The 26,118-nt window shown below is 40.8% G+C and overlaps 1 protein-coding gene and 1 long non-coding RNA gene across 2 annotated transcripts in view; one reads left to right on the top strand and one right to left on the bottom strand.

Moving 5' to 3' along the window:
• Nucleotides 1-26,118, bottom strand: part of LOC306996307 — an 85,593-nt gene that overhangs the window by 55,309 nt on the left and 4,166 nt on the right. The window lies entirely within an intron of this gene.
• Nucleotides 12,796-16,600, top strand: znf703 (zinc finger protein 703). The gene is made up of 2 exons (XM_079608654.1): nucleotides 12,796-13,543; nucleotides 14,303-16,600. The coding sequence occupies exons 1-2, from the start codon at nucleotides 13,286-13,288 to the stop codon at nucleotides 15,818-15,820; spliced, it is 1,776 nt and encodes a 591-aa protein (XP_079464780.1). The 5' UTR covers nucleotides 12,796-13,285; the 3' UTR covers nucleotides 15,821-16,600.

Raw genomic sequence — 26,118 nt, 5'->3', positions numbered from 1 at the left:
CCTCATTCCCCTGCCTCTCTCTCTCTTCTCCTCCTTTGTGTGTGCTGTCAAGCATGACAGGTTGTAGCTGGGAGGGACGAGTGTGCAGAGAAAGGTAGAAGCAAATTTACAACAGGACGCCACCTGGCCTTGCCTCAGTAGGACTGTCAATCACAAACAACACACACACACACACACACACATATGCTAAGCAAATCTGGTGTACTGCTACGGAGGTTTTGGCGATCAACAAATAGACCTAAGCTGCGTATCTGATCTCTCTTTGCTGTTGCATAACGTGTATTGTGTTTTTCAAGATCACCATGGTGATAGTCAGGAACGAAACCTGAGTGTCAGTGTTTGTGCTCTGTGCAGCGACAGTAACCGCGGTAACTCAAAGTGACGAATGGCTCCCACGGCACATTGATGGGTTCAGGATGATAGACAGTCACTGACACAAGTGCTCAAGACATGTCTGCTGACATCATGCTGTCGCCTGAGGGAGACCGGCGGGCCCTCGTGAAACTTGAGGACCTCTGTCCACCGCAACGACAAAGACACATACACAACACGAGACTTAACCCAGCCGCTCAAACAGACAAATTTTTAGACTGGACAGAAATGAGAGGAAAGAAAAAGGAGAGTGTATCATTTCAGTCAGAGGAGAAGAGGGAACGATAAATAAAAGACTCATGTCCTAAGGGTAAGCATTGGACAGGGGGAACATTAACTTTCTTTACTTTATCCTCCATCTCTTTTGTTCTCTCTTTCTCACATCTGATGCTTGACACCTTGGAAATGAAAAGAGAACGAGAGAAAAAGAGAGTATGAGGGAATTGAAACTCTTTGCTCATATATAGTATGTTAAGTGGGACAAATATGATATTTATTCTTTCACTCTTGTAGCATCACATGCTGGCCTGCAAGGCAAAGTAAAGAATGATTTACCAACAAAACCTTATTTTTCAAAGGTCAACAACAAGTCTGGCCTAGTGGTTAGCTCAGCTGCACATGTGGTGCTCATGTGAGACATGCAGGTTTGATTCCATTATGTCATTGTCCATTTTTCACTTGTGTTAAAAAGCAATGTCCTATGTTTGTTTCTAAGAGCCCAGCAAACTACACTGGCTTAGTCACTTAGTTGTATACTGCAATATACTGCATCTTCCCAGTAAAATTATCTAAACATAATGCATTAGGTATGAAACTAACTGTATTAGGTATGAAGATATGTTTACAGAATATGTTTGTGAAAAAAATCCCCAAAACAAAGTAAAAAAATAGTTCAAATAAATGTAATTAAATGTTAAATATTTTACTTACATTTAAAAAAAAAAGTAATTCAAGTAAAGTGTTTCAACAATTATATATTTTAACTGAAAAACAATGTGCCGTCCCTCAAATGTGAAGCCTATAGGCGAACCACAGTTCCTGCAACATTCAAAAAGTTTATTTTTCCCCGGATAATGTAGATCCTCAGTACTTCAGGTCATCTGGACTCCAGAAGATCAGTCACGACTCACTACATACATGAACTTTTGCAGGTTGTGATTTATATTCAAAGCCCTTTGAAACACATATTCCATTTTGTACCTTTCATTCTCCTGACCCTATTCGCATACACTAGAGACAAACTCACACTGACTCATGCCATCCACAGCATCAGATGCCATACCCCTCTACCCCTTGAGTTCACACATTAGTCTAACATGTCAACGTCATCCCTCCGTCACACACGCGAACACGTGACCTCGAGAGCACAGCATAACTCACCTCCCTGCAGTGCCAACTCTTTCTCTTTAGAGAAACAGCTGTCCGCTTTAAAACCCACACCTTCTCTTCAAAGGTCTCGAGTGCTGGGATTCACAGCTTTATAAATGTGTGTGCTGACTTTGATGAGCAAAGGCGTCCCATTTAGCAGCTCTCTTTAAAACTCCCATAGACGGCCGCCCACTGTGTCAGGATGAGGATATTAGCCTGTCAATGAGGTGTAAACTTTGTCACAATGCTACAGTTGGCTCCAAGAGAACATTAAAGGGGAGGATGGTGTTACTCAAGGTTGCTTCACACATAACATCCCACCTCTGTGAGGAAACGGATATGAAGCTGTTATGGCTCTGTAAAATTCTATTCCACCTAGTAAGCTGCGGTCATCATATTTGGCTTTGAGACGGCGCTTACGAAAAGGTTTCTTTTGTTGTACGAATACGGAGTGTCATTCATCTCCCGCTTTTTCTGTAAAACGCTCTATGCCGTCAAAATATCATGAACCCCATATGAATGGCATATTTCCAGTGAACGCACATAATCCGATCCACATTACCGAGAGCAGAGAGGTTCCAAGTTGCACTCAGAACAGTTTGGACAAGAAACACATGGTGAGGTTTTATTCATTGGAAAAGTTTCCACTGGTGCCAGCTGCCAGTTTCTGTGCATGGATATGATCTGTCCTTCCTCACAGACATTATCTTGTCTTCCACAGGCTCCTCCTATCATCCATTCTGATCTAAAGCATTCACTCAAAGACTGAGAGAACTTCTCCAGACAGACGTAACTTAAATCTCACTAAATCCACACATGCAGCAAATTACCCGTCCTGACAGCTGCAGTCAATCCGGGATATTTACTTTCTTACTTCTAAGCACAGAGTACACAATGACAAAGTGTCTGAGAGGATATAAAAAAAAAGCAAACTTAAAAAAAGGACAAAAAAAGGCTCCTTCCATCAACCCTCCACCCCTCACTCACCCCAATCCCTCTCTTCTCTCTGTCACTCTTTTCTCTGTCAAATCAATGCCACCAAATCTGTTTTGCTGGCACATCACAGAGCGCACAGTATATAATCCCTGGCAGTTTAATGGCAAACCCCCTTTTTTTCATTTAGTCTTCCCACATGCGAGCTGTGTTTGTAGATAGAATCTGCCTCCAGACTGAAATCAACACATATCAGAGAGCAGCCACATGTAAACGCACATACACACTCATCGCTGCAGCGAGAGATGTCAAAATAATGCCCCCATATAGGCCCTGTCACTGAAATGAGTTCATTTTAACATGCCACCCAACAATTATATAAATATAAAAAAATACTAAAAAAACAGAAGAACCTACCACAGACCTACCACAGACGATGAGCAATGTGTTGTGGGGGGAAAAAAACTTTTTTTTAATATGAGTAACATATTTGCTTTTTAGATAGCACATCATAGCAGTCATATATATTAGATGGATCAGAAAAGATTTATGATAGCATTACAACTGGACGGAACATCAACCGATCATAGTGACACAATGCTAAAAGATCTAACAGACAACATTCCTGTTGTAGTTCATATTACAGAACTCGAACAAAGGAATGGTTCACGCAAAAATAAAACCTGCTATCATTCACTCATCCTCATGTAATTCCAAACCAGTATGATTTCCTATCTTCCGTTAAACACAAAGGAATAAGATATATATTTTTAAAAGAGATTTTAAAAGGGAAAACACGTAATGAAAGTTAAGTGTTGTTTTGGACTTGTATGGACAAATCAGTGTTGTTAGAGTCAACTAAAAATGTTAAAAATGGTTTTCATTAATTGAAATAAAGCTGAAATAAAATATAAATATTAGATGGAAAAACTTAAAGTTAAAAAAAGAAATGAACTAAGCTTTAAGCTTTCCTGCTTCCACTAGGAAAGCTTAAGGAGAGCACAAGTCTACAAAAACATGTATGAAACTGAAATAAATCATATTCCGTTGTGATTTAAATCAGGTTAAAATATTTTTCCCGTGAATTGAAGAAGGATGGGGGTGTAGGTGTAGGTGAAAATATGGATAGAGGTTTCAAAAAAAGAACAAAAAAAGCAAAAGTTAACAAAGAGAAAAGGATTAAGTACATCCTCTGTGGAGAAAAGAAAAGAGGGAATTGGTGGAGGAGTGGAACAGAGGGAAGAAGGGGAGATAAGGAGGAGGATAGGCCGTCTTCGCTCTACCCTGTGGGAAGAGATTTGGGTGGAGAACCTCCCTCGTATTCACACACGGGGGAAAGCGTATGTGCGTTTTCGCCCCGCTGCATGTGCGCGAGTGCATGTGTGCGTTTTAGATCTACAGAGAAATGTGATTTATATTTTGGAACTTTGATCTCCTAAAAGGCTTTGAGATTTACACAACAATAATTCTTCTTGGCCAGCGCTGAGATAAATGATGTGCCTATGGCAGAAGTCCAGAGCAGATTTTAATAGACTGTAGGGAGAGGGGCTGGAAACAGAAGACATTCACCCTACATGTATCTGACAGGCTCGCACAGGCTACGGCGCACACTGGAAAGAGTCAGAGGTTAAAACAGTGTATAAATATCATAGGTAATAAAAAGCAAGGGCAGGGAGACTGCTGAATAACATTACGGGCATCCTGTCTTTCTCATCACTGCTTTAATATGAGCCAGTTAAGACCCTTGTGTTCCCCATGTTTAACAAATGTTAATGGACACAAATGATAGCTGTAGTTATGCTTGTGGAAGGAAAAGGGGTCATATATTGTAAACCTCAAGTTTTTTTAAGCTTACAAAGGTCAAATGCCTTTCACAAGTTCTAAAATAAAGAGAGGAAGGGAAGCTATTGAGGTGAATGGAACAAAATGGCTACCAGCATCTGGTTAAAACATTTCAACCAGCATTCCTGTAACTGACAGCATAGAGCACAGCGCTTGCAACACAGACTTCATGGGTTTGATTCCTATAGGGAATGCGTTTATAAAATGAATATATTGAACAAAATGCAAGTCATTTTGTTTAAAAGTGTCTGTCAAATGTATTAACACAAATGTGTCTGAATTTCTACACTTTCAGAGCATTAAGGCCTACTTAACTTTAAACTTATTTTTTGACCCTTGGAGCATAAATAAAATGCAGTACATTCTAGTACATATTAAATCCATATTTTCGCATTTGTCCTTTGACCTAAGATATACTAACAACAACCACAAAAATGATTTACTCTAGTGTTGTTAAAGAAATACAATTAAACCACAAGGAACAACTTTTAAAGACCCAGTCAGCTCATAGGTTTAAATTTTTTCATGACCTCTTGGTGCCCTTATGGGAAGTGTTACTATTTGCTATCACTATTTACTGTATAAATCTGTATATTAAAAGTTCCAAAAAAAGGCCATAAAAAATAACATTAAAGGCACAGAGTTCATACGCATTCTGTCATTATTTACCCACTATTATGTCCAAACCTGTATGACTTGTTCTTCTTTGGAACACAAAATAAGATGTTTTGAAAAATGTTTGGGTCCAACCACCGCCAGACCCCATTGACATAAAAAAAAAGACATTTGTCAAAATACAAAATATATAAAGTAATAAAGGTTTGGAACAACATGAGAGAATGATGACAGAATTTAAGAATAAGTGAACTATCCCTTTAAGGCCTTAAAAATTAGACTGAAGGCATAGGGTAAAGTCACAAGCATTTAATTTTGACACATGCGCTCCAAGTCCTTAAACAGCCAAGTGTGAAGACAGACAGAAAAAGAGAGAGGAGGCGGGGGAGAGACATAAACGAAGACAGAGAGAGCACGAGCGCCAGCCTTTTGTCGTTTCATGTGTAATTTGTGCTCTCTTTCACCTTTCGCTGAGGGACTGTTTCTGTCAGGAGAGGAATGCTCTCCAGCAGCTCTGAGAATGGATGACTGACAGGCAGCTCTGGGTTTGGTTTCAATAACACCAAGCACAAACACTGTAAATTTACAGCTACGGATGACTCTGAAAAGATCACCCAAATCTCAGCAGTCATAACTCATTCTCTCTCTCTCTCTTTCCCCACCTCTCGCTCTCTCTGTGTAGCAGCTGGTTGTACTCAGTATTGGGCCTGACACGGCACTTTGAAATAGCAATCAATGCCTTTATACTGCAGGGAGGACTCGTAAAAGTGTCACGGCCGGGATATACGGCACCGTATTTCATCGCTTTTCTCTATTTTTAAACGCTGAGTTATGGTGGTGGAAATGTGTACCTATTAAAGGTGATATGATGTATTCTCTGCCTTGTTCTGAGGCTCATTCATCAAGTGGGGACCGAAAAGAAAACTGCACCCACTTCTTCACCCTCTTCCCTCCCCTCTTCCTCTCCTTCAGCTCCCCAGTTCTAGCGGCCTGTCGAGGGTAATTTATAGCACGCAGGCAGTGTAACCTTCTGGCAGGCTTTGTGGAAGAAGCTTGTGCTCTCTCTCTCTCTCTTGGCAACTAATAACCTTTTATAAGGCTCAAACTTGGCCAGGTCATTGGGCACGGGAGACAAATCCAGACAGGACCAGAAAAGTAAAATGCGATTGAACCTGAGTTTGCTCTCTACAGAAAAACACAATCAAATGAATCATGGAAAACCAGGGGAATCGTGTCTAAACTAAATGGCAAAAGCAATCAGTGAGGACAGCGGTGACGATTTTAGCACATCAGCTGCTTTGGTCTTCGGCTCTCTACTACGTGTGATTTAGAGTCAGATAAAAAAGACAGTGAACGAGGAGGGGAACGAGTTTTAATGGTAACGATACTGCAAGACTAAGCTGAAGAAATATTTCGCTGCTGTCAGCTTGCCCTTAACATTGCTTCTGAAATGAGTATGCACATTCCCTGAGAACATATTTCTTTTTCAAGATCTTCTACAGCATTTCACTTATTTTATTAGAATATTTTATTTAGCGAAAGAGTTGTGCTGCAACTAGGAACGGGATAAAAAAACATAAATCACCTTTTTTATTTTTAAAATAAAAACCATTATACAGTAGTATGTTAAAACTACAGTTAGAAGACATCCAAAAAAAACACATATCCTGATCCGCATTTAAATATTTCAAGTTAGACCAAATGTTTTTCAATCCGTTTCCTTATCCAGTCTGTCTTATGAGTTTCTCGGTTGTGACCTCGTCCTGACAGCCGAACAGTGCGAGATTAATGAGGTGGGCGGAGCAGTATAATAAACGTTTGTTTGAAGTGACAAGGCTGATAGGTGTTGATTTACTTACACACTGATAGGCTTTTAATTGAGCGCCTCCATCTCTCATCACATCAAAGTCACTGTGACCGACAGGGCGCTCCTCCATACTGCGGGCTGTGATGACTGACAGCTGACACTCGGCCAGAGTTTTCCTCATGCCTTAAGATCTCACTCCAGAAATTCATTCAAATACTGTACTAATACAACAATATAAAAGAATAACACAACAGTACAAATAAGAACACTGATTACAGTACAATGGGCCTAAAGACAAAAAAGGTGTTTTTAGCTCCCAGAGTATATTATAATAGAACATATTTTTTCATTTTTATTTAAATAATATTAACATAATATAAAATTATTAAACATGAATAAAAATTATTATATACATGTAATACTTAAATATTTAATACATTATACTTTAAATTAATAGCGACGGAGAAACGCATACTAAGAAATACTACGAGATTTTTATTATAATAATAACTCATGAACTCATGGATCTGATAACAGATCACTCTACATTGTAAAAATGATATACTCTTGACAATGTCACAAAGCCTGGTTCCAATACAATATAATTACCGTATGTATTATGAAGGGGATGTGCCATTACAACCACAAATTCAGCATTATAAGATTGTGCATTTGTCAGTATATGAATATATGATGTAATCTTATTTTCAGAATTGATGCAGGACTCCAAGGAGGTGATGAAGGAAAACATCTGTGCTTTTACTGCAGTTTTTACAAGCCGCCAAGAACTAGGCTGTTGAGTTGTTATTGTTCATCCAGCAAGTTTACATCTTTTCATTATGTGCGACACAATGACATAACCTGTTTAGAGATCTTCTGGCATTTGAGCCTTGTCAGTCAACTGTGAGCTGATTGACAAGTCTAATACAGGATAGGTCAGAATCATCTTTTAATTTGAAGTGTGTTTTGAGTGACAGAAATGTACTTGTTTCTGTGTGCGCCAGCGAGTGTGACTCAGAAATTAAATGAAGGGATAAATGTGGAACTCGTGAACTCTAAAAAGTGAATCAGAATAGCCTAAGGAATGGAGAGATTTCATTTGCCCCATCCATTACTCAAACCGAACGTGTCATGATGAGTCTTGTGAATGTAGTGACTGTTGCTCCATGCAAGCGTTTTCTGGGCCAGCAACAGATAAAAAACACCTTTTGATGTCTACTTAGCTTTCACACAACAATATAGAGCAATCTGATTTGTGGCTCCGCTGTGTGTAGCCGAGTAGTTCTCCCACCCCTCCTGATAACTTCACCATGTGGAGGACAATGGGACCTTTTGTTTGAGCGAAAGGGGTGCATTTAAGTTCATTGTGTGTGTGTGTGTGTGTGTGTGTGTGTGTGTGTGTGTGTGTGTGTGTGTGTGTGTGTGTGTGTGTGTGTGTGTGTGTGTGTGTGTGTGTGTGTGTGTGTTTTGGTGCACATGACATGTTTGAAAGCTAAATAAAGATCTGTCATTAACTGTAGGGCATGTACATAATCACTCAGAGATAATCAGTGAGACAGGAAGATGAGTAAATCTGCTGGGCACTTGATCAGAGATACAAGAGAGAAAATAGACGAGAGAGACGAGCCATTAAACCTGTGAGCGCGCTCAACGTCACTGATATCATTAAAAAAAAAAAACATGGAAATGAGCTTTCACTGGGTATATAACTATTACTCAAGTCTAGTTCATCCATCTTATGGTATGATATTCCATTCCGTCACATGTGCATGTGGTTTCATACAAATATTTATCCTGTCATCACACCATCACTCACTTCTTTGGATCAGAGAGTCTCAAGATGTTCAAGTCTGATTATACCAAAACACAGAGATGAGTCATTAAATCAACCTGAGAAGCTCCATTCTAAGAGAATTCTGGGAAGAGCCTTTTCTGTCATTTGTTACCCTTGAGTGTATGCTGTATGCGTTATTCACACCAAACTAAATAAATTCCCGGCTTTGTTTGGCTCTGTTTCGTGATACATTCCTTGACGGTGTTTGAAGGACTCTCTATCATCTCTTTCACTCACACACACACCAACATTATTCTTAGTAATACTCCACCAAGTTTCAGAGTGAAATAGTGCAATATTTTTTAAAATTTGATTCCTAAAAATCTCACAATCACTCTGAAAGATTGTGAGGTTTGTAAAGCAAAGAGAGAAGGAGAGTGCTACGTTTTACAGTTCTCCAGGGTTGGTCTCACATGTCAGCTACACTCCATAAAGCTGTCCTGTCCCTCTTTTTTCACAGGATTATTATTTCTGGAGAACAGACCAGGCATAAGCAGCAGACTCCCTGCCTCTGGGCTCCCTTTTCATACCACTCACCTCATAAATCAGTCACAGGTAATTAAATGCAAGTGATTTGCATCCTTTTTGTTTGTTTGGTTTTGCCGTCTCTCAGTCTGTACCAAAGAGAGACAAACTGTTCCGTGCCAGTCAAGTATAAAAATACAAATTGTAAATTGAGATCTGCAAACACAAAGCTATTTAACAAGCTATTTAAGTTTGAATCAAATTATTTGTACTTTTGAATCTTTTCTTCTTTTTTTCCACATCAGTCTCCAAGTTTCATATCCATCACACTGTTTCGCATTACCATGAATGATGGCCTGCTATAAAATTCCGGTAGGTTTTCTGCACTTCAGTAATCTGTTCTGAGTGACCTCTCACAAAAAGCAGTGAGGGGATATGAGTGGGCTACAGTCAAGCAGGATGTCTAGCCTCTGCTTTTAGCCCTTTGTTTAGTCAAAGTTATGGTAAAGCCCCGTGCTTTGATACAGTCATGCATAGGCGAACGCCTTCAGGCTTAACAGGGATTGGTCAAACAGGCCTCTTAAAGGGGAGGCCTGCCCCTTAAAATCCACAACAGGAAATGACCATCCGTCATTTATACGTCAAAACAGCTGTTAGCAGCCCACTTCAAGGCCAGACTTGAAAGGAGCTGTTCCCCGTTGTTCCAGCCCGCCCTCAGTTCTTTCTCTCACTCTCTTTCTCTCTTTTTTTATTTTCCCTTCCTCCTCCTCTAGGGTGCCTTTAAACTCCCTCCATTCCACCCACACCTTTGCCCCCTGCCAAACTCACTTATCCTGAAAATGTTTTTGTAAGGCAATCCATCTTAATTCCAAACCATTGGAATTCTAAGATTTGAGGTTTTAGGTTTGCATTTCATGTTTTTAGCTTTTTAAGGAAAGCAGCGATTCTTCATTTTCTTTGCAGTCCTAAGAATATAACAATGGTTACACCCTGTGATTCTGGGTTTCTGACTAGTAACATAATTTGTAGACAAACGGAAACATTCCAGACATCTCGAGCAAACTTTGCAGAGTGGCAACAGAGATGGATCAACTGTAAAAGCAGAAAAAAACACTGAGTGTCTACCCACATTAATACGCTTGTCGACAGGTTAGACCACACCTGTCATAACCTGAAGTATCTGTTTGTGTGAGGCAAAGACAACTGATGTGTTCAAAGGAAGCGATCGCATCATCTCACTTAACCCTGAGCACATCTGAATTTGCATTTGTTCCTGTAGTTTTATAGATTTGCACGGCCATTACAGACTCCGTATAGGTGGCAAGTGATGGATGACACTTATAATGACAAAGCAAACCGCAGGGCTGTTGACAGAAGGAGAGGTGACTTCATACAACCACTGCTGCTATCTCTCAACACACACATGTGCGCGCGCACATATGCAGTACGTTAAATGGCTTCAGACGCCACAGGTAAAGAGATCCTTGTTTAACCACGGCAGATGCGCTTGTACGTTAAGTCGACTATGTGTAGTTCCTGAATAAACAAGGCAACGTGTGTTCAAAACCCAACAAACACTGTATGATGAGATGGATCTCTGAATTCCTGTGTTGTGAGACAGAGTGACAGTTTAATTAACTTAACAGCTTAGATTAGCATGACAGAAATAACTGTTATGTATGATTGAGTGTGGTTTAATACTTTGCCACTCGAGTCAACTTTGATCGTCTGTAGGTACTTATGAATGTGTGGGAGGCTGTTTGTATGTGTGCTGTATGTGGGATCTAAAATGACAGGTTGCTGACAAGCTTAAAACTCTTTCTGCCTCTGAAATGCAGTGTCCTGAGGCTTTCATTTCTTCCTGCACACCATTATTAAACGAATATTCACCTCTGCCACCCAGATACGCGAGACAAAGCCCTGCAACACATGTTTGCCAGTGGCTCCTCCTCTCCCTAGGTCAACAGTTCATGCATTCTGTCTTTTTGTCATTTTTATTGCACTAAGGCAGGCAACAACACCTTTCAAGAAGCTTCCCAGGTGCTCTTTGTTTTTAACCCCGAGAACGGTTCCAGAGATCAGGCCTTTCTCATCTCTCTGACTCACCTGACAGGTATTGCCACTCAGAGTAACATAAATATTCTCGTTTACACTGTGCAAAATGGAGCAACTTTTAAGCGGTCAATTTGAAATATGGCTTATCCTAGCTACAATGCATTATCAATACATGAGTGGATACAATTGATTTTATTGCATTGCAAACAAAAGTCACAAAACAATTTAGTATATGGATGCAAGACTTCAGAAACATGCGTGGCTTGCCAAAATAATGCAATACAACCCGGTCCAATGTCTGGGATTTAATAATGTTGGGCATAAGCACTTACGAACAATCAAAGCTATTAAATATAACTGTACTTCAGAGTTACTTAGACACGAATTAGCAGTCTCCCTGTAATAGCCTCTGTCAGGCTTCATTTTTCAATGATTAAGCCAATTCATTGCATAATTAAGTTAGCTAAATTACTTCAATGGCAAAGTAACATGGGATAATGCAATAAAGTTATTAACATTCCAGAACTGGAGGCGCACACATTAGGCATGTGCTGTTATTATGTATGAATGTATTACTCAGTATCATTTGACTTGTTTGACCTAAAAAAAGAAACTGCTACCATATTCTCAGCTTTTCCTTTTAATACAACCATATTACATTTAAGGTTGTAAGTTAAACCTAACATCAGCATTAATTTGAATTATGAAATTAAGTATAACATACATTTTAGACTATACATCATATAAATACATTTCTGGACCTTTGTTCAAAGACAAATTAAAGTACTATGAATGTCCTTTTGAACTACACAAAATATGTCTGTTTGAGTCTACTGAGTCTGGGATCACTGTCAACTTTATAAAGAATCTATCATATCTGCACACAAGCCGTTTTAACATTTATTCTTTAAAACTAACTTTGTGTCACAAGTTCTTAAATCAAGTAATCCAACAGAGTGACTATTCCAATACTTTCTAGTATACATTACTTTAGTACTTTTAGATACTAGTAGGCTACTATTATTACTTTAGTACTATTATTAGATAATAGATCCTATTTATGAATCAATGTATTACCACAGATCTACACTGAATTAAATGTCAAAATGAGCAGCTTTTTACAATAGAACATAATAGAAAGAATATAGGGTATAGCCTATACTTGGAGTGACTAGTAAAGAAATAAGCACTAGTGAAAAGTCAAATATATAATGCAATGTTACTACTGCAACTGCAATAAAAAGTTAAAACAAAATAGGCTACTACTGAAGATACTAGTCATTAGCTACTAGTGATTAGAATAACAACCAAAAATAGGCTACTTGTAACAAAATTAGATTTAAAAAAAATGGTAAAACGTCATGCCATAGTTTTTGCATGTTTTGACATACAGCGATCAAGCGCTTGATCAGCGGGTCCGGACTGGAGCGAGTCAGAGGAGAGAGGACAGTCTCCGCCTCTGTTGCGCCTACCCACTTATTACTAATGCAGACGCAGGCGATTGGACGGCGGCTGGGCGCTTTGAAGTTCTCCCTCAGATCTTCAGTACGAGCAGAGTCTATATGCGTACGGAGGGTGTAGAGCACACACCGACCAACGGAATGCCATTATTTGACCTGACATTTAGCAGTAGTTCTGCTGTGTAGTTTCTTTCTTTTAATTTTACGACAAGTATACAAAACTTCTCTTATTTCCAAAGACGTCGTTTGCGCGTAAGTTAAAGGACTCGCGATCATTTGGGGGTTTGAAGCAGCACTGATTCGGTAACGGAACGATGCGGAGACGGAGTGTACGTTCTTCATAGAGACTGTAACAGCTCTCTTTCTCTGGACTACAGACAGAATTTATGTTTCAACTGGATATTTAACTGTCTGCAGAATAGGATATAATGTTGTTTGGCTCTTTATTGAAGACACTGGATATCTCTAAATGAAAACTGAAGGACACCCGCCCCGTCGCTTCCCTCGACAGGTCTCTGATCAGCCCCGATCCAGATGAGCGAACTGCCTCCTGGATTTGCAGTCTTTTCACGGAACCAGCAGACCCTTAAAAGTCGTTACATTAACAACGATAGTTTGCCCACCTGTTTAAGACCTCAGACCGTCTCGATCTTCTCACTGCCGTACCGTGATCCCGCACGTCAGGAAAAAAGGCTGCCTATACGGATTCTCAAAATGTTGACCGCTCACACAAGTCATATACTTCACCCAGAGTATCTCCAGCCGCTCAGCTCCGCGCCAGTGAGCATCGAGGTACGAGTAACTCCTTTCTAAAGCATACGTTAATTACTTGTTTCAAATATATATATCATTTTACTATTTAAAATAGGCTATATGTGTGGATGTCCGAGTTTGTGGGTTTCTATTAAGCGAAAGGATTTTAGTTTAATTTCATCGACATGCCTCGTGCGCATTTGTTACCGATTTATCTTTTCTCAGATATTATGTTCTATCAGGCGCGCCTCGTTTTAAAGATTTAATTCGAAATTCGCCAAAAGGATCTGAATGCTATTCAGTACCAATTTGAAAGGATAGTCCGGATCTGGATGAGGCCGTTTTCCAGTGTGAAGCAACATTGTATGGTTTCACATTTCCTGATCTGTACGGACTTGCGTTTTTACCGTAGGCTACTTGAAATTCCACCGTTTATCTACCAGCTTAATCACTCGAAATTCAAAAACACGAAATTAATTTTTTTAATAAATTCTTAAAACACTGCACAATGTACTTTGTGTATATGGAGTGACAACAATGTCCATTTATTCCACCTAAAGCAATTTATTTAATTTATTGTAAAATGCAAAAGCTTCCACGGAAGCATTTAATGGTGATGTCAGACTTTCGAACCCAATTTAAAAATAAACAGAATGATTGTAATATTTTGAGATTGTGGCCAATGTTGCAATCATTGGAGACATTCCCTATAATTGGTTTTCCATAGAATTGGTCATTTCTGTCAGTTCATGAGAAGAAAAATTAAATTTACTTAAAATGTATTTTTTGTTCCCATAGCTGGATGCTAAAAAGAGTCCCCTAGCATTGCTGGCCCAGACCTGCTCACAGATTGGAAAACCAGATCCTCCTCCCTCTAAACTGGGATCGCTATCCTCCAGCAGCCATGGAGACAAGGACGGACGCTCTACCAGCTCCAGCCTGAAGCCTGGGGAGCATCAGAACGTAGATGACAAGTCCAGCTTTAAGCCTTACTCTAAAAGTGGATCAGAATGCCGGAAGGATGGAGCTGGGATGAACAGCTCAGCAGATAAAACGGGGTTCAGAGTGCCAAATAGCGGTTCTGCAGCTGTGACATGCCCCTCTTTACCTCCGCATGCCCCCTCTCCACAGGCCAGCTCTCCATCTCAGCAGACATCAGGACAGTCACACACACACCGGCAGTCTCAGTCTCCCCTGTCACAGAAAACAGCACATCTACAAACCACCCACATGGACTCCAAAGCTGCAGGTTCAGACCCAGGGAACGACAGCAGCAGCAATGGTAGCGATCGCAATGGGAAAAAAGATTCGGACCACAGTAAATCAAGTCTGGACATTGCACAGATCGCCAACTCGAGTCATGCACGTGCTAGTGCGAACTCCAGCAATGCCAGTTCCTCTAGCAGTCCTCAGCCTGACCATAAGGCGGACCCCCAACCCCCTCAGCCCAGTCTGGGTGCGGGCCACATCGCCCCTGTGTCTCCCTTCAAACCGGGCCACTCTGTTTTTCCCCTCCCATCCTCCACCATGGGCTACCACGGCTCCATTGTCGGGGCCTATGCCGGCTATCCTTCTCAGTTTGTGCCTGGGTTGGATCACTCTAAATCTAGTTTAGTTGGCTCTGGGATGGGTGTTCCAGGAAAGCACCCCAGCTCCAGTCCTCTCACCGGGGCTTCGCCTCCCTCTTTCATGCAGGGTTTGTGCAGGGACCCATACTGCCTCACCTATCCCAATGCACCCCATCTTGGGGGCAGCAACTGTTCTTCCTGCGTTCACGATCCGTCATCTGCCCTCAAGTCTGGCTTCCCTCTTATGTATCCCACCCATCACCTCCACTCCCTCCACCCCAGTTCTCTGTCCTCTAGCGGCACCACGTCTCTGTCCCATCCTCTGTATACTTATGGTTTCATGCTGCCCAGTGAAACACTCCCTCACGCCTGTAACTGGGTCTCAGTGGGTGGCCCGTGTGACAAACGCTTCTCCACCTCAGAGGAACTTTTGGCCCATTTGCGTACACACACGGCTCTGTCAGGTGTGGATGGGAAGCTGCTCTCTGGCTACCCTTCCGTCTCCTCTGCTGCATCCTGCCACCTCCACCTGCCTCCTCCTAGCAGCCCAGGAGCCCTTCCCAGTTCCCTCTCCCTGCGTGGATCACCAGGGCTAGGTTTGGCACGGTATCACCCCTACGGAAAGGCACACTTGCCAGGAGCTCATTCCCTTCCTATGCACTCACTCCCAGCCACAGCGCCCTACTATTCTCCCTATGCTCTATATGGCCAGAGACTGGGCTCAGCTTCTGCTCTTGGGTACCAGTGATTAAAGGTCTAAGGACAGTGTAAAGATATTGGCATGAGCTCGCTGGAAAGCACAGGAACATGCAGGATTCCCCTAAAAAGAATGAAGCAAAAAAACACGGGATAGTTATATTCGCAATGAGGAATAAAATGCTTTGGATGACTGTTTAATTAATGGTCACTAAATATCCATTAGGATATTAGGGAACCCTTGTGAACTTGAGGTGGAGAGCTAATGAGAATGCGGAACTCAATTTATTTTATCTGATAAATTTTTCTTTTTCTTCTTTTTTTTCAATTTACCAAAAGTGTGTATTTATTTTTCACTTGAGCGCTTGACTTTTTGTTTCGAAGTAACATTTATCGCCAAAATTCAGTCATTATTTTCACAAAGGAGCAGTATTTACACAGTACGAATATGGTTGCTCCTATCATACACTTTGTAATAATGCAATGTTTGCAACAACGTACATATTGTCTCTCAGACACAAAATACTTCTTTTAACGTCACTTTCTTTTGTGCATTAGATCTGTGCAACTCTGTCTCTTTATTGGAGAACGGATTAGCATGACTTGGTCAACAGCTACTTTGTTCCTTATGATTTGGCGATTATTTTGTACTTGTACAGTTCAAAGAATAAAACGGAAAGATGTGATATATTTTCTATTGTAGCTGACTCTGCAAGCTGGGGATGGAAGTGGATAGGGGAAAAGAATTCAAATAAGAGTACTATGTTGTGATGGCAGCGCTATCCATTTAACAAAGTCTTATTTTGTGTAATAAATGATACTTGATTACATTTATAGATGTGTTGATGTCCCTCGCTTCTCTTTCATGTACGTTTCTTACACTGTTAGTAACATGCTCGCTTTCCCATATTAAATTTTGAGCAACATTTAGATAAGTCACACTTTGAAGAAGAATTGTACAGTCACACTGTCCATTTTCATAACAAAAAAAAACAAACAAAAAAGCATAATGTATTTTTTTCTGGGTTTATATTATAATTAGACCTTTCATAAACGCATATTTGAAAATTCTTTATTTAGTTGGTTGGTATTTAAAAAAACATTGTGCCTTCACTTGAGCAACTAATCTTTGACTTTAGCTTTCTACACTACTGACAGTTTTGTTCCCTATTAGTTCAAGCTATTAACACAAAATAAGGTCCTCTGTCTGTTTACTGTTCTGCTCGTAATGTGAAAGTGCAGTGTTAGTCACTGCTGCTTGTTTGTGCCTCTGCAGCATTGTGTAAAGAGCTGCCTCAGCACAAGGGAGTCTTGGGTCTTAAATACAGCTCAATGATAGCCTGGTAATAACCCATGGGAGCCGTGCACTCACTCCCAATGCACTCTGATGGATTGCCTTGCTAGACAAAGGGCAAAAGATGACAATGGGAGGCTGTTAATAGAGAAATATTTATCAAATGCTTGACATGACCCCCAGGAGTGCAGTCCCCATTGTTTGACCTGAGTGTGTTGTGTCCTATGGTTTAGAAAGTCTTGCTTAATGCTGTACTACAAAAAGGGTCAAGATTCAATATTGTTGATGTGATTGCGTGGCTAAGTTAGGATTAATGTCTCGTGCATAAGCGGCCAGAGCGTACATCTCTTCTTCAGAACAATTTTTTCCTGGAGATGCTGTTAAGCATGAGCCAAACGCGCACACACACTCACACGTACAGACAGATTCTCAGTTCATTAGCACTTCAGACAGGAGAGGACGCAGCACAGGTGTCACTTGACAGGGCCATTAAATGAATAGATCACTCCACCGCCTCTGTTCACTCTGGCTATCCAGCAAGGACACAGCATAAGGTTCCCTTTTATGGGAAACCAGGAGGTCAAGACTAGAGGAGGAAGAGCTGAGATGAGAATAAACACTTGCGGGTAAACGTTTCCCAGTTCCCAATACCCAACTCTACATTTTAGTAAGACGCAACATAGGCCTGCTAATAGTAAACAGTTTACCAAAATTCACATGGCAAAATTTTATAAACTGCAGTAGAGTGCATCTAAACTCTAGAATTGCATTTTCTTAGCATAAAGAGAAGTTCAGATCTAAAAGTAAGTTTCAGCGCCAAGAGCCTATTTTAGAAATAGTCTTGAATGACTTCCTGTGAGACTCAGAGAGGAAGTAATTTAATGGAGTTACGAAGCATTTGGGCACAGCCCAAGAGAATTAAAAACTTAATAACATGGATTACGTTGCCCCTAGAGGTAAAGTAATGCAACAGCAATGAACAAAAATAAATAATTGACTTTAGTCAGCAATTTGTTTTTTGCACAAATGATGAGAATACACAAAATGTGTATTAAAGCGTGTAAATATTCAGGGTTTTGATGAAGAATGGGGGAATAAGGGGTCAAATATTAGTTAGAGCCAGTAGAGCAAGGTTAAATGCAGGGGAGGACTTTTTACGTTTTATAAGAAGGTGAGGGATTAATCCTGCCATCACCCCTTTCCCACTCGTTCATCACATTCCTGCTCTATCCTTCTCTCTGTCTTTCTCCTCATCAATCTCTCCCTGCCATTTATCTTTCTCTCCCTCGTCTCCCGGGCTCCAGCTGAGTCAATATGCAGTCACTCTGTTTCTGTCGCCTGCTTGTGGAGGGGAGGGGAGCTGGATGGATGTGTGGGTGGGGGTGTGGAGTTAATTTAGTCCCTGACCAGTGTCTTCTCAGCAGGGCTACACCTGTTTGATTGATCTCTTTCTCCCTTTCTCTGCTGTCCCACTGGGCTTAGAAGGGTGGTGGGGGGGCAAGACCCCCCCTCTCCCTCTCTCTCTCTCTCTCTCTCTCCTTCCCAATGTGTCCAGTCAACTACTGAAGAGAGAAAGAGTGTGTGTGTGTGAGAGAGGGAGAGAGCTGCAGCCCATCACAGCAGTGTCCCGGGCAGGCAGCCCGGCAGCCCTAGTGATTAATGACGACAGGGTGTGGAGCTGCTCCTCAATTAGCCGCCAAGTCCACAGCAACTCACGAGCCTGACAGCCCCAACCTGAAAAAGAATGAGCGAGGGAGAGAGTTAGATCACCCCCTCCCTCACCGACTCTTTTTCTTGGGCTGTCTCTCTCTGTTTAGATCTTGTCTCTTGTCTCTCTTCACCTACACCCTCTTTCTCCCCTGGCTTCTCTCCTGTTACTTTCTTGTTGTCTCTTTGATTATGTTAGCCTAATGCAGACTCTCTCTCTCCCTTCGCAAACTTCCATATACATTACACTCTGTTAATTACCGCATGAGTACTCTGATGACTGTTTGTCACGGTGATATAGAGCAGACCGCTCTCTTTCTCACACACACTCGCACTCCTCAAGCTCATAAAGCAATCAATCACACAACTGCTTCAGCTTCATGACTAAAAAAAATTCCATTGAGGACTTTCCACGGGACTCTTAAATCACATCAACCACATCACAAAAATACCACTCCATCCGCCAGCAACAACAACAAAAATTGTGGCGGTGCGCACCTCTGCCCAGTGATCTCTTAGCCATCCCCATTTGTCTAGCGAAACCCTGTGCATGTGTGACGACAGCCTGACAACGCAGGCAAACGAGTGTGTTGCAATTATGGCTAACCACTAATAACGCATTCCACCGCTACAGCTGGATTCCATTTGTAAACGCACTGGGGGAGCACGGCACCGAATGTCACGAACATTGTGCGCATGAAAAATCGTGCCTTGGCACCGGAATGGTGGGGTTAAGATTGATTCCGAGTCATGCCCAGAGTGACAGCACCTTTTCCTGTTCTGCTTAGGAAAATGTTTCAGTTACCTCATGCTTCCTCTACAATGTTTCCTCTATATGCATTCATATGAGTCATTAAGATTTGTTTTGTTTTTGAAAGAAGTCTCTTATGCTCATCAATGCAGCATTTATTTGATCAAAAATACAAAAAAAAGGAGTAATATTGTGAAATGCTATTACAATTTAAAATAATGTTTTCTTTTTTAACATTCACGTATATATTTTCTATTTAAAAATAATAATAATTCAGCAGCCATTACTCTAGTCTTCAGTGTCAATGATCAGAAATCATTCTGAAAATGTAATCATTGTAATATGCTGATCTGGTGCTAAAGAAACATTTCTTATTGTTACAGTGTAGAAAACAGCAGTGCTGCTTATTATTTTTGAGGACAATGTGATACTTTTCTTTCAGGATTATTTGATTAATAGAAAGTTCAAAAGAACATAATTTATTTGAAAAGGAATTTCTTTGAAAATGACTCACTTTTGATTAATTTTATGCATACTTGCTGATTATAAGTATTCATTTCTTTTGAAAATATTTAACTGTACCAAACTTTTGAACATTGTATATTCTACTGTATTCCTAAAACATGATTACTTCTAGCAGAGATATATACATTTTTAAGTTTTTTTTTCATCTGAGAAATATTGATGATATATCTTTCTTTTTTTCCCAATAAAACAATATCTAGAACGAAAATAACAAGAAACAAATCAACATTTAAAAAAAAGACAGTCCATTTAATATGTCCCGGAGGCCCAACTTCCTAAATTTAATAGAAAATACATCCACAAAGAGTAAAAAAATAAGTTGCACACATTAACAAAGAGTAAAAAATAAGTTGCACTCATCAAGTCATTTTTAAAGGATCTTTTATATAAACATTTAAGGCCAATTCTCACCGCACAGACGAATGCCAACAAACACCAACAGACTAGTTAGATTTAGAATTTTAGGAAAAAATAACAGTCATGTTCCCACTGCCCCAACAGACACTGACAAACGCTGATTGAACATGTTCAATCGGGTGAAAACAAACCCCAACCAACGGCAACAGACGCCGACAGGGGTAACACACTGATCTGACACAACCCAACAAACGTGTTTGTTGCCATTTGTCTGTGCGGTGTGAATTGGCCTTTATACTGTATTCGTCCTATATTAAGAAATAAAATTGTCATAATTTCAAAAGGCCTCTATAATATATTCTGCAGCATGGTGTAGTGACATCTGCTGGGGAATGTTTTCCGTTTCTATTATGTACTTACTTTGATTCATTGGATCTCATAATTAGACATTATGTTCATACTGTGCTTTGTGTGCACTAAAGTGTCAGTATATATAAATAGTATATATAATCAGCATATCATTCAAACTGGCCACATTAATCCAGAATAATGTGCTTTAATAAAATGACTAGTATATTGTCATTTGTGAACATCACAATGAGGACATGTAGAATATGGAGAGCTTTGTAACTGTTTATTTTACCAGCTGCCCTCAGCCTCAAGCTTGGCATAACATTGTCACAATGTTTAAACACTGCTGTCATGTGCAGTCCAGGTTTAAGTGGACTGTATGACATCATTTATAAACTTCCAATGGGCAATGTTAGGTGCGACCATGACACAACGATGTGTTAAACCCAAAGGTCAACTAATCCATTAAACACCATGCATCAATCTGCCACCTGACACACTCTGGGCAGAAAAGAACTAGCGATGTTAAAACAAAGTCTTTTTCTACTCTGCACATACAAACATAGTACTACTATTAAAGGTTAAATACATGTCCTCCTCGTATTCAAAACCGAAGGGCACATAAAGGTATAGACATCTGTCAGGTCTTGTTTAATGAAATATACAGAGATAAAAGTACTCTTGTCAACACCCTTCCATTTTTCTTCATAATGTGACAACCCTGTACATACCACACGGCTCTGAAACTTTTACCCAAGGCCTCTAGTCACCAGATTTTCCTTCCGCCTCTGTCAGGATATTTTATGGACCGTCAGTGTGTGTGTGTGTGTGTGTGTGTGTGTGTGTGTGTGTGTGTGTGTGGTAGTGAGCGAGCATACACCACAGAACAGCCAAGTTAATGTTATGAGAAGCGGCAGGGGTTTCTTAAGTAAGAGCAAAAGTTTTCCAGAGCAATGTGATTATTTTTACTGACTCAACGCCCCCCTCCCTTTTAGCAGCGGTGATGGTAACCACTCGGTCTCCTTGCCCTCTCTGTCTTGGCGGTAAGCTAACCCAGCTGTTCTCAATGCCATTTTGGGGAGAGGAAAAACCGAAGGCATGAGAGGGACAGAGAGCAAGAAAGAGCGAGAGAGAGAGAGAGAGAAGCTGGCAGGGAGGGGAACAGACCTGATTATCCAAATACAGTCATTAAAGGGGAAATGTGTTTTTCAAACTGTCAAGATGATTAATGAGGGAGAGCAAATCCTCACAAATGCTCTTGTTTAGTCTAACTGGCAGACATGATCCTGGCCACTGATTAATGGCAGTGCTGGTGCGTGAGGCCACCGTGAGGTGAGATGAGTGGGTGGGTGGGGGTAGGTGTTAGGTAGTGGAAGGACGTGTAGTGTGGCAGAGCGATAGAACTTCACAGGATGTTACGGAGAGAGACAAGAGAAAGCACACGAGTCAACACAACAGCAGTTTTATCTTCGGCACTTTTTAGAGAGTTTAATGAGTTTAAACAACAAGGCTGCATGGCTTCACCTCACAAATATGCTCATTAGATGTTTTTGGCCAAACTTGCGGCGGTTGAACAAATACCACGCATGATTTATGGCATAAATAACCATGGTAATAATTATAGCACACAACAGACTTGCAGTGAAGTAACAGTCATTAGCGTAAGAAGAAAAGCAGATCCTGTCAGCGCTAAAGGGATCTCTGTATTGTTTTGATGTAGTCAAATCATATGGAAAACCTTAAAGGGATAGTTCACCCTAAAATTAAAATTAGGTTTTGTTCTAATGCAGTATGTCATTATTTTCTTTTCGCTTCTGGCTTTAAAAAAAGATTCCATGCAACACGTGTCGTACATCCCACGTGTTCTGGGGGTATACGATAGGGTTTGATGAAAAACCAACTGAAATTTAATGTACTGTATTTTTTAACTTTAATGTATTCCTTAACTTTAGCCGTTGGGCTTCTGTGCAAGAGACTCTATTAGCACCGCAGTTCACTCCGACTTGCCCAGAAAAAGCACACAAGTTGTGAGAAATCAAGATGAATGAATACACAACATAAAATACAATGCCTAGAAATCGCTAAAAAGTATCGGTGTACTTTCTTCACTGATTTGAATATCTCTCCAGACTGGAACTCAAGAAATAATAATGTATAGTTGTAACAAACACAAGAAATTCACCTCAGAGAACAAACAGATATTGTATTTCATGTTTTTTTTTTTCTTATTCTTGATTTCTCACAACTTTTGTGCTTTTTCTGGGCGAGTCGGAGTGAACTGCGCCGCTAATAGTGTCTCACGAACGCACACGTCGCATTGCCACGCACACAAGACCAACGGCCAAGGTCAGGATTTACATTATTTCATCTATTTTGGATTAATACATAACATTTATTTTTTACCAAACCCTGTGTGTGTGTGTGTGTGTGTGTGTGTGTGTGTGTGTGTGTGTGTGTGTGTGTGTGTGTGTGTGTGTGTGTGTGTGTGTGTGTGTGTGTGTGTGTGTGTGTGTGTGTGTGTGTGTGTGTGTGTGTGTGTGTGTGTGTGTGTGTGTGTCAGACAGCTGACCTTAGAACTGAATGATTTTCCTCCAGGCAGGAGCTAAAGTGCTGATACCTGACTATTTCACTTTGCTGACCTTAAAGAGTGGCAGTTACAACATGCACACTCACACTCACGCTGCTACTGGTTAAGGTTTCTATGGCATAATGGCACAGAGCACACATTCATTAGCCATTGTCTCATTGACAGTATTGGAAACCAATTGGTCTGCAAGCTATTCATCAGGAAAGCAGACAGGCTAACAATTCCTGTATGGACTATAGAGCTATTGGTCTGTAATGGGAGGTCTTCTTTAGACTCAATGGTTACAGTTTTTTTTTTCAAACCACATGTGAGAGGAAAATTAGCTTGCCACTAACCTACCAGTGTTGAACCATCTTCTTTTGTCCCACATCCAACTGTCCACTGCATCATTACTCAATTCTTTTTAGAATAGTCTGAAAATTACATGTAAAGATCTCAACAGAATAGGGATGCACTGAAAATTTTAAATGTTCAAAATTGTGGCACAAATAACCTAATAATTATTTTAATGTTAGGGCCATTTACAGACAAATGGCTAACATGAGAAGTCTATGCTATTTTTTCACAAACAAAAAACAAACAAACATTACAAACATTACCATATGAAAAAAGGATATTTGGATAAATGGATATTTTAAGATTTGTTACATTTTACATTTAAGTGAGCGTTAGATGACAGCAAAGTTAATCTAAATGTAAAAATCGAGGGAATGAGCATTTAATAATTTCATACACATTTTATATACATCCAATATCCATGAACATGATAGAGAATAAAATAACACAGACCTTGAGCAGCAGGAAACTTAACTTTTAACAACTAATTGCTGTTGTTTTTATTTTCTCCTTGTAATTATTTTGTTTCAGTTTTTTTAGGCTGCATGGTCTCCTTCTGACCTCTCTTTTCTCTTATTCACTCCCTATACATTAAAATAGCTAACAGCTGTGAACCTCTCTAAACATGGGAGAATGTGAGGCTGTGCATCTCTCGTCCCCTTCATCACCATCACAATCATCATGTTCTGTTCTCTATTCCTCTCCCTGGAACCACACATGCCACAAACACAAACAATCTACCTTTGTATATCTTCACACTAAATAGAGCAGTATAGCCCTATGGAAGTCACTGAACATTCTGATGCAGAAGAAAGATAACCCATAACACAACTTTCATTAATCTGGCTAGTAATACACACACTAAAGAGCTTCTATCAGTCAGACCTATAAGTATAGATGGCAAGAAGAACCTAAGCATGCTAAATTACCAACAATCAGTATAAATGATGACATGAAAAATTAAAGGAGGAAAGGGAGAGTTAACCAGCATTTCCAAACTCTCCAAGCGATATCTAGATGAACATATCCCTCGATACGTTTGTGAGAAGATAAATCATGTCAGAGAGGGAGAATGACAAGGAAAAAAGCTCAGAGAGAGAAAACAAGTGGGATGGGAGGGAGTTAATGGAGGGCACGGGTGGGAAGGCTGGGTGGAGAAGTCAATGTTTCTGAAGTGCTGAGAGTAGGACAGCTGTGTGTGTGTGTGTGTGTGTGTGTGTGTGTGTGTGTGTGTGTGTGTGTGTGTGTGTGTGTGTGTGTGTGTGTGTGTGTGTGTGTGTGTGTGTGTGTGTGTGTGTGTGAGTGTGTGTGTGTGTGTGTGTGTTAGAAGCAAGCTCTGTTTGTGTGTGTCAGAGGGAGTAGTGATTAATGACCCACAGGCCTTGTTTCTCTTGCTTCCTTCCTCAGCAGCAATGTCACACACACCATCACATGTCAGCCTAATGGACACGGGCAGACAGTGGCGGGAGCTGCCCATTGCTTCAGACTCACACGCACATTAAGAACATGCATGCGTGTCAAAAACACAATGTTTTTATTGAAGGAAAAACAAAACAACTGCAGTGCTCATTTTGTGCACAGATTAAGTGCAAGAAAGAAAGAAAAGAACAGGAGAGAAAGACGTTGTGCGTCAGAGAAAAAGGAGAATGTGCGGCTGGGAGAGGGAGAGAGAGAGAAGTCAGTGTTTGCATGTGTGCCGGTTCCCAGCCCTGTCAGTGAGCTGTCAGAGTGTGATTTATGGTTGTGAGACTCACAGCAGTCCTTGCTGCCAGTTCAGTATTGTTACAACTGACATCTAATGAGGCCAGACGTGCTTTCAAGCACAGCACTTAACACAGGCCTCCATCTCCACCAGTCACAGGCCCTCTTTTCTCCTCCTCTTTCACTCCCATTTATTTTCTGCATCTGGGGTGGCAGACCAAGGAAAGGAGGAAAGACACGGTCTTGCTGCGAGAGCTTACAAAACGGAGAACACAGATGAAGCTGCAGTCAGCAGGCTTTTTCCCCCGACTCTACCCCTCCCCCTTATACAAGCCTGCACAATGGCAAATTAAAGTAGAGCGAACCTTTATATACTGATGACTTAGCTTTGAAAGGCAATATCTCACCGTTTTTCTACGCCATTCAATTTTTCAACTCCGCTCCGATGCTTAGTAATTGTTTGGAGGATAGTCGGCGCTCTGGTCTAATCATATTGGTGGCTGTGTCATTTTGAAAGGGAGGAGGAGTAATGCTGGATGAGAGCTCCTTGGCTTTGACTTTTTCCTGATCTTGGGTTTCTGCTCCACTCCTCTTCGGGCAGCTAGCTTAGTCAGGACCCCTCGCAGTAATCATAAACAGAGCCGCTGGCAGCGGCACCCGCGTACTGCGCTCCCTCCCTACGCCCCCTGCTCCGGTTCCTTGTCAGACGTGATTAATGGCACACGGGCCCCGGTGCGCTTT

This window comes from Phoxinus phoxinus, assembly GCF_949152265.1.
Source record: "Phoxinus phoxinus genome assembly, chromosome: 3".
Taxonomy (NCBI): domain Eukaryota; kingdom Metazoa; phylum Chordata; class Actinopteri; order Cypriniformes; family Leuciscidae; genus Phoxinus; species Phoxinus phoxinus.
This window is presented reverse-complemented; position numbering and strand designations above follow the sequence as displayed.

Bases quoted from the DNA above. Each gene is read 5' to 3' on its own strand.
- znf703 (XM_079608654.1), top strand. From the start codon at position 13,286: ATGAGCGAACTGCCTCCTGGATTTGCAGTCTTTTCACGGAACCAGCAG. The intron at 13,544-14,302 runs GTACGAGTAACT...TTGTTCCCATAG, and splicing joins CCGCGCCAGTGAGCATCGAG to CTGGATGCTAAAAAGAGTCC.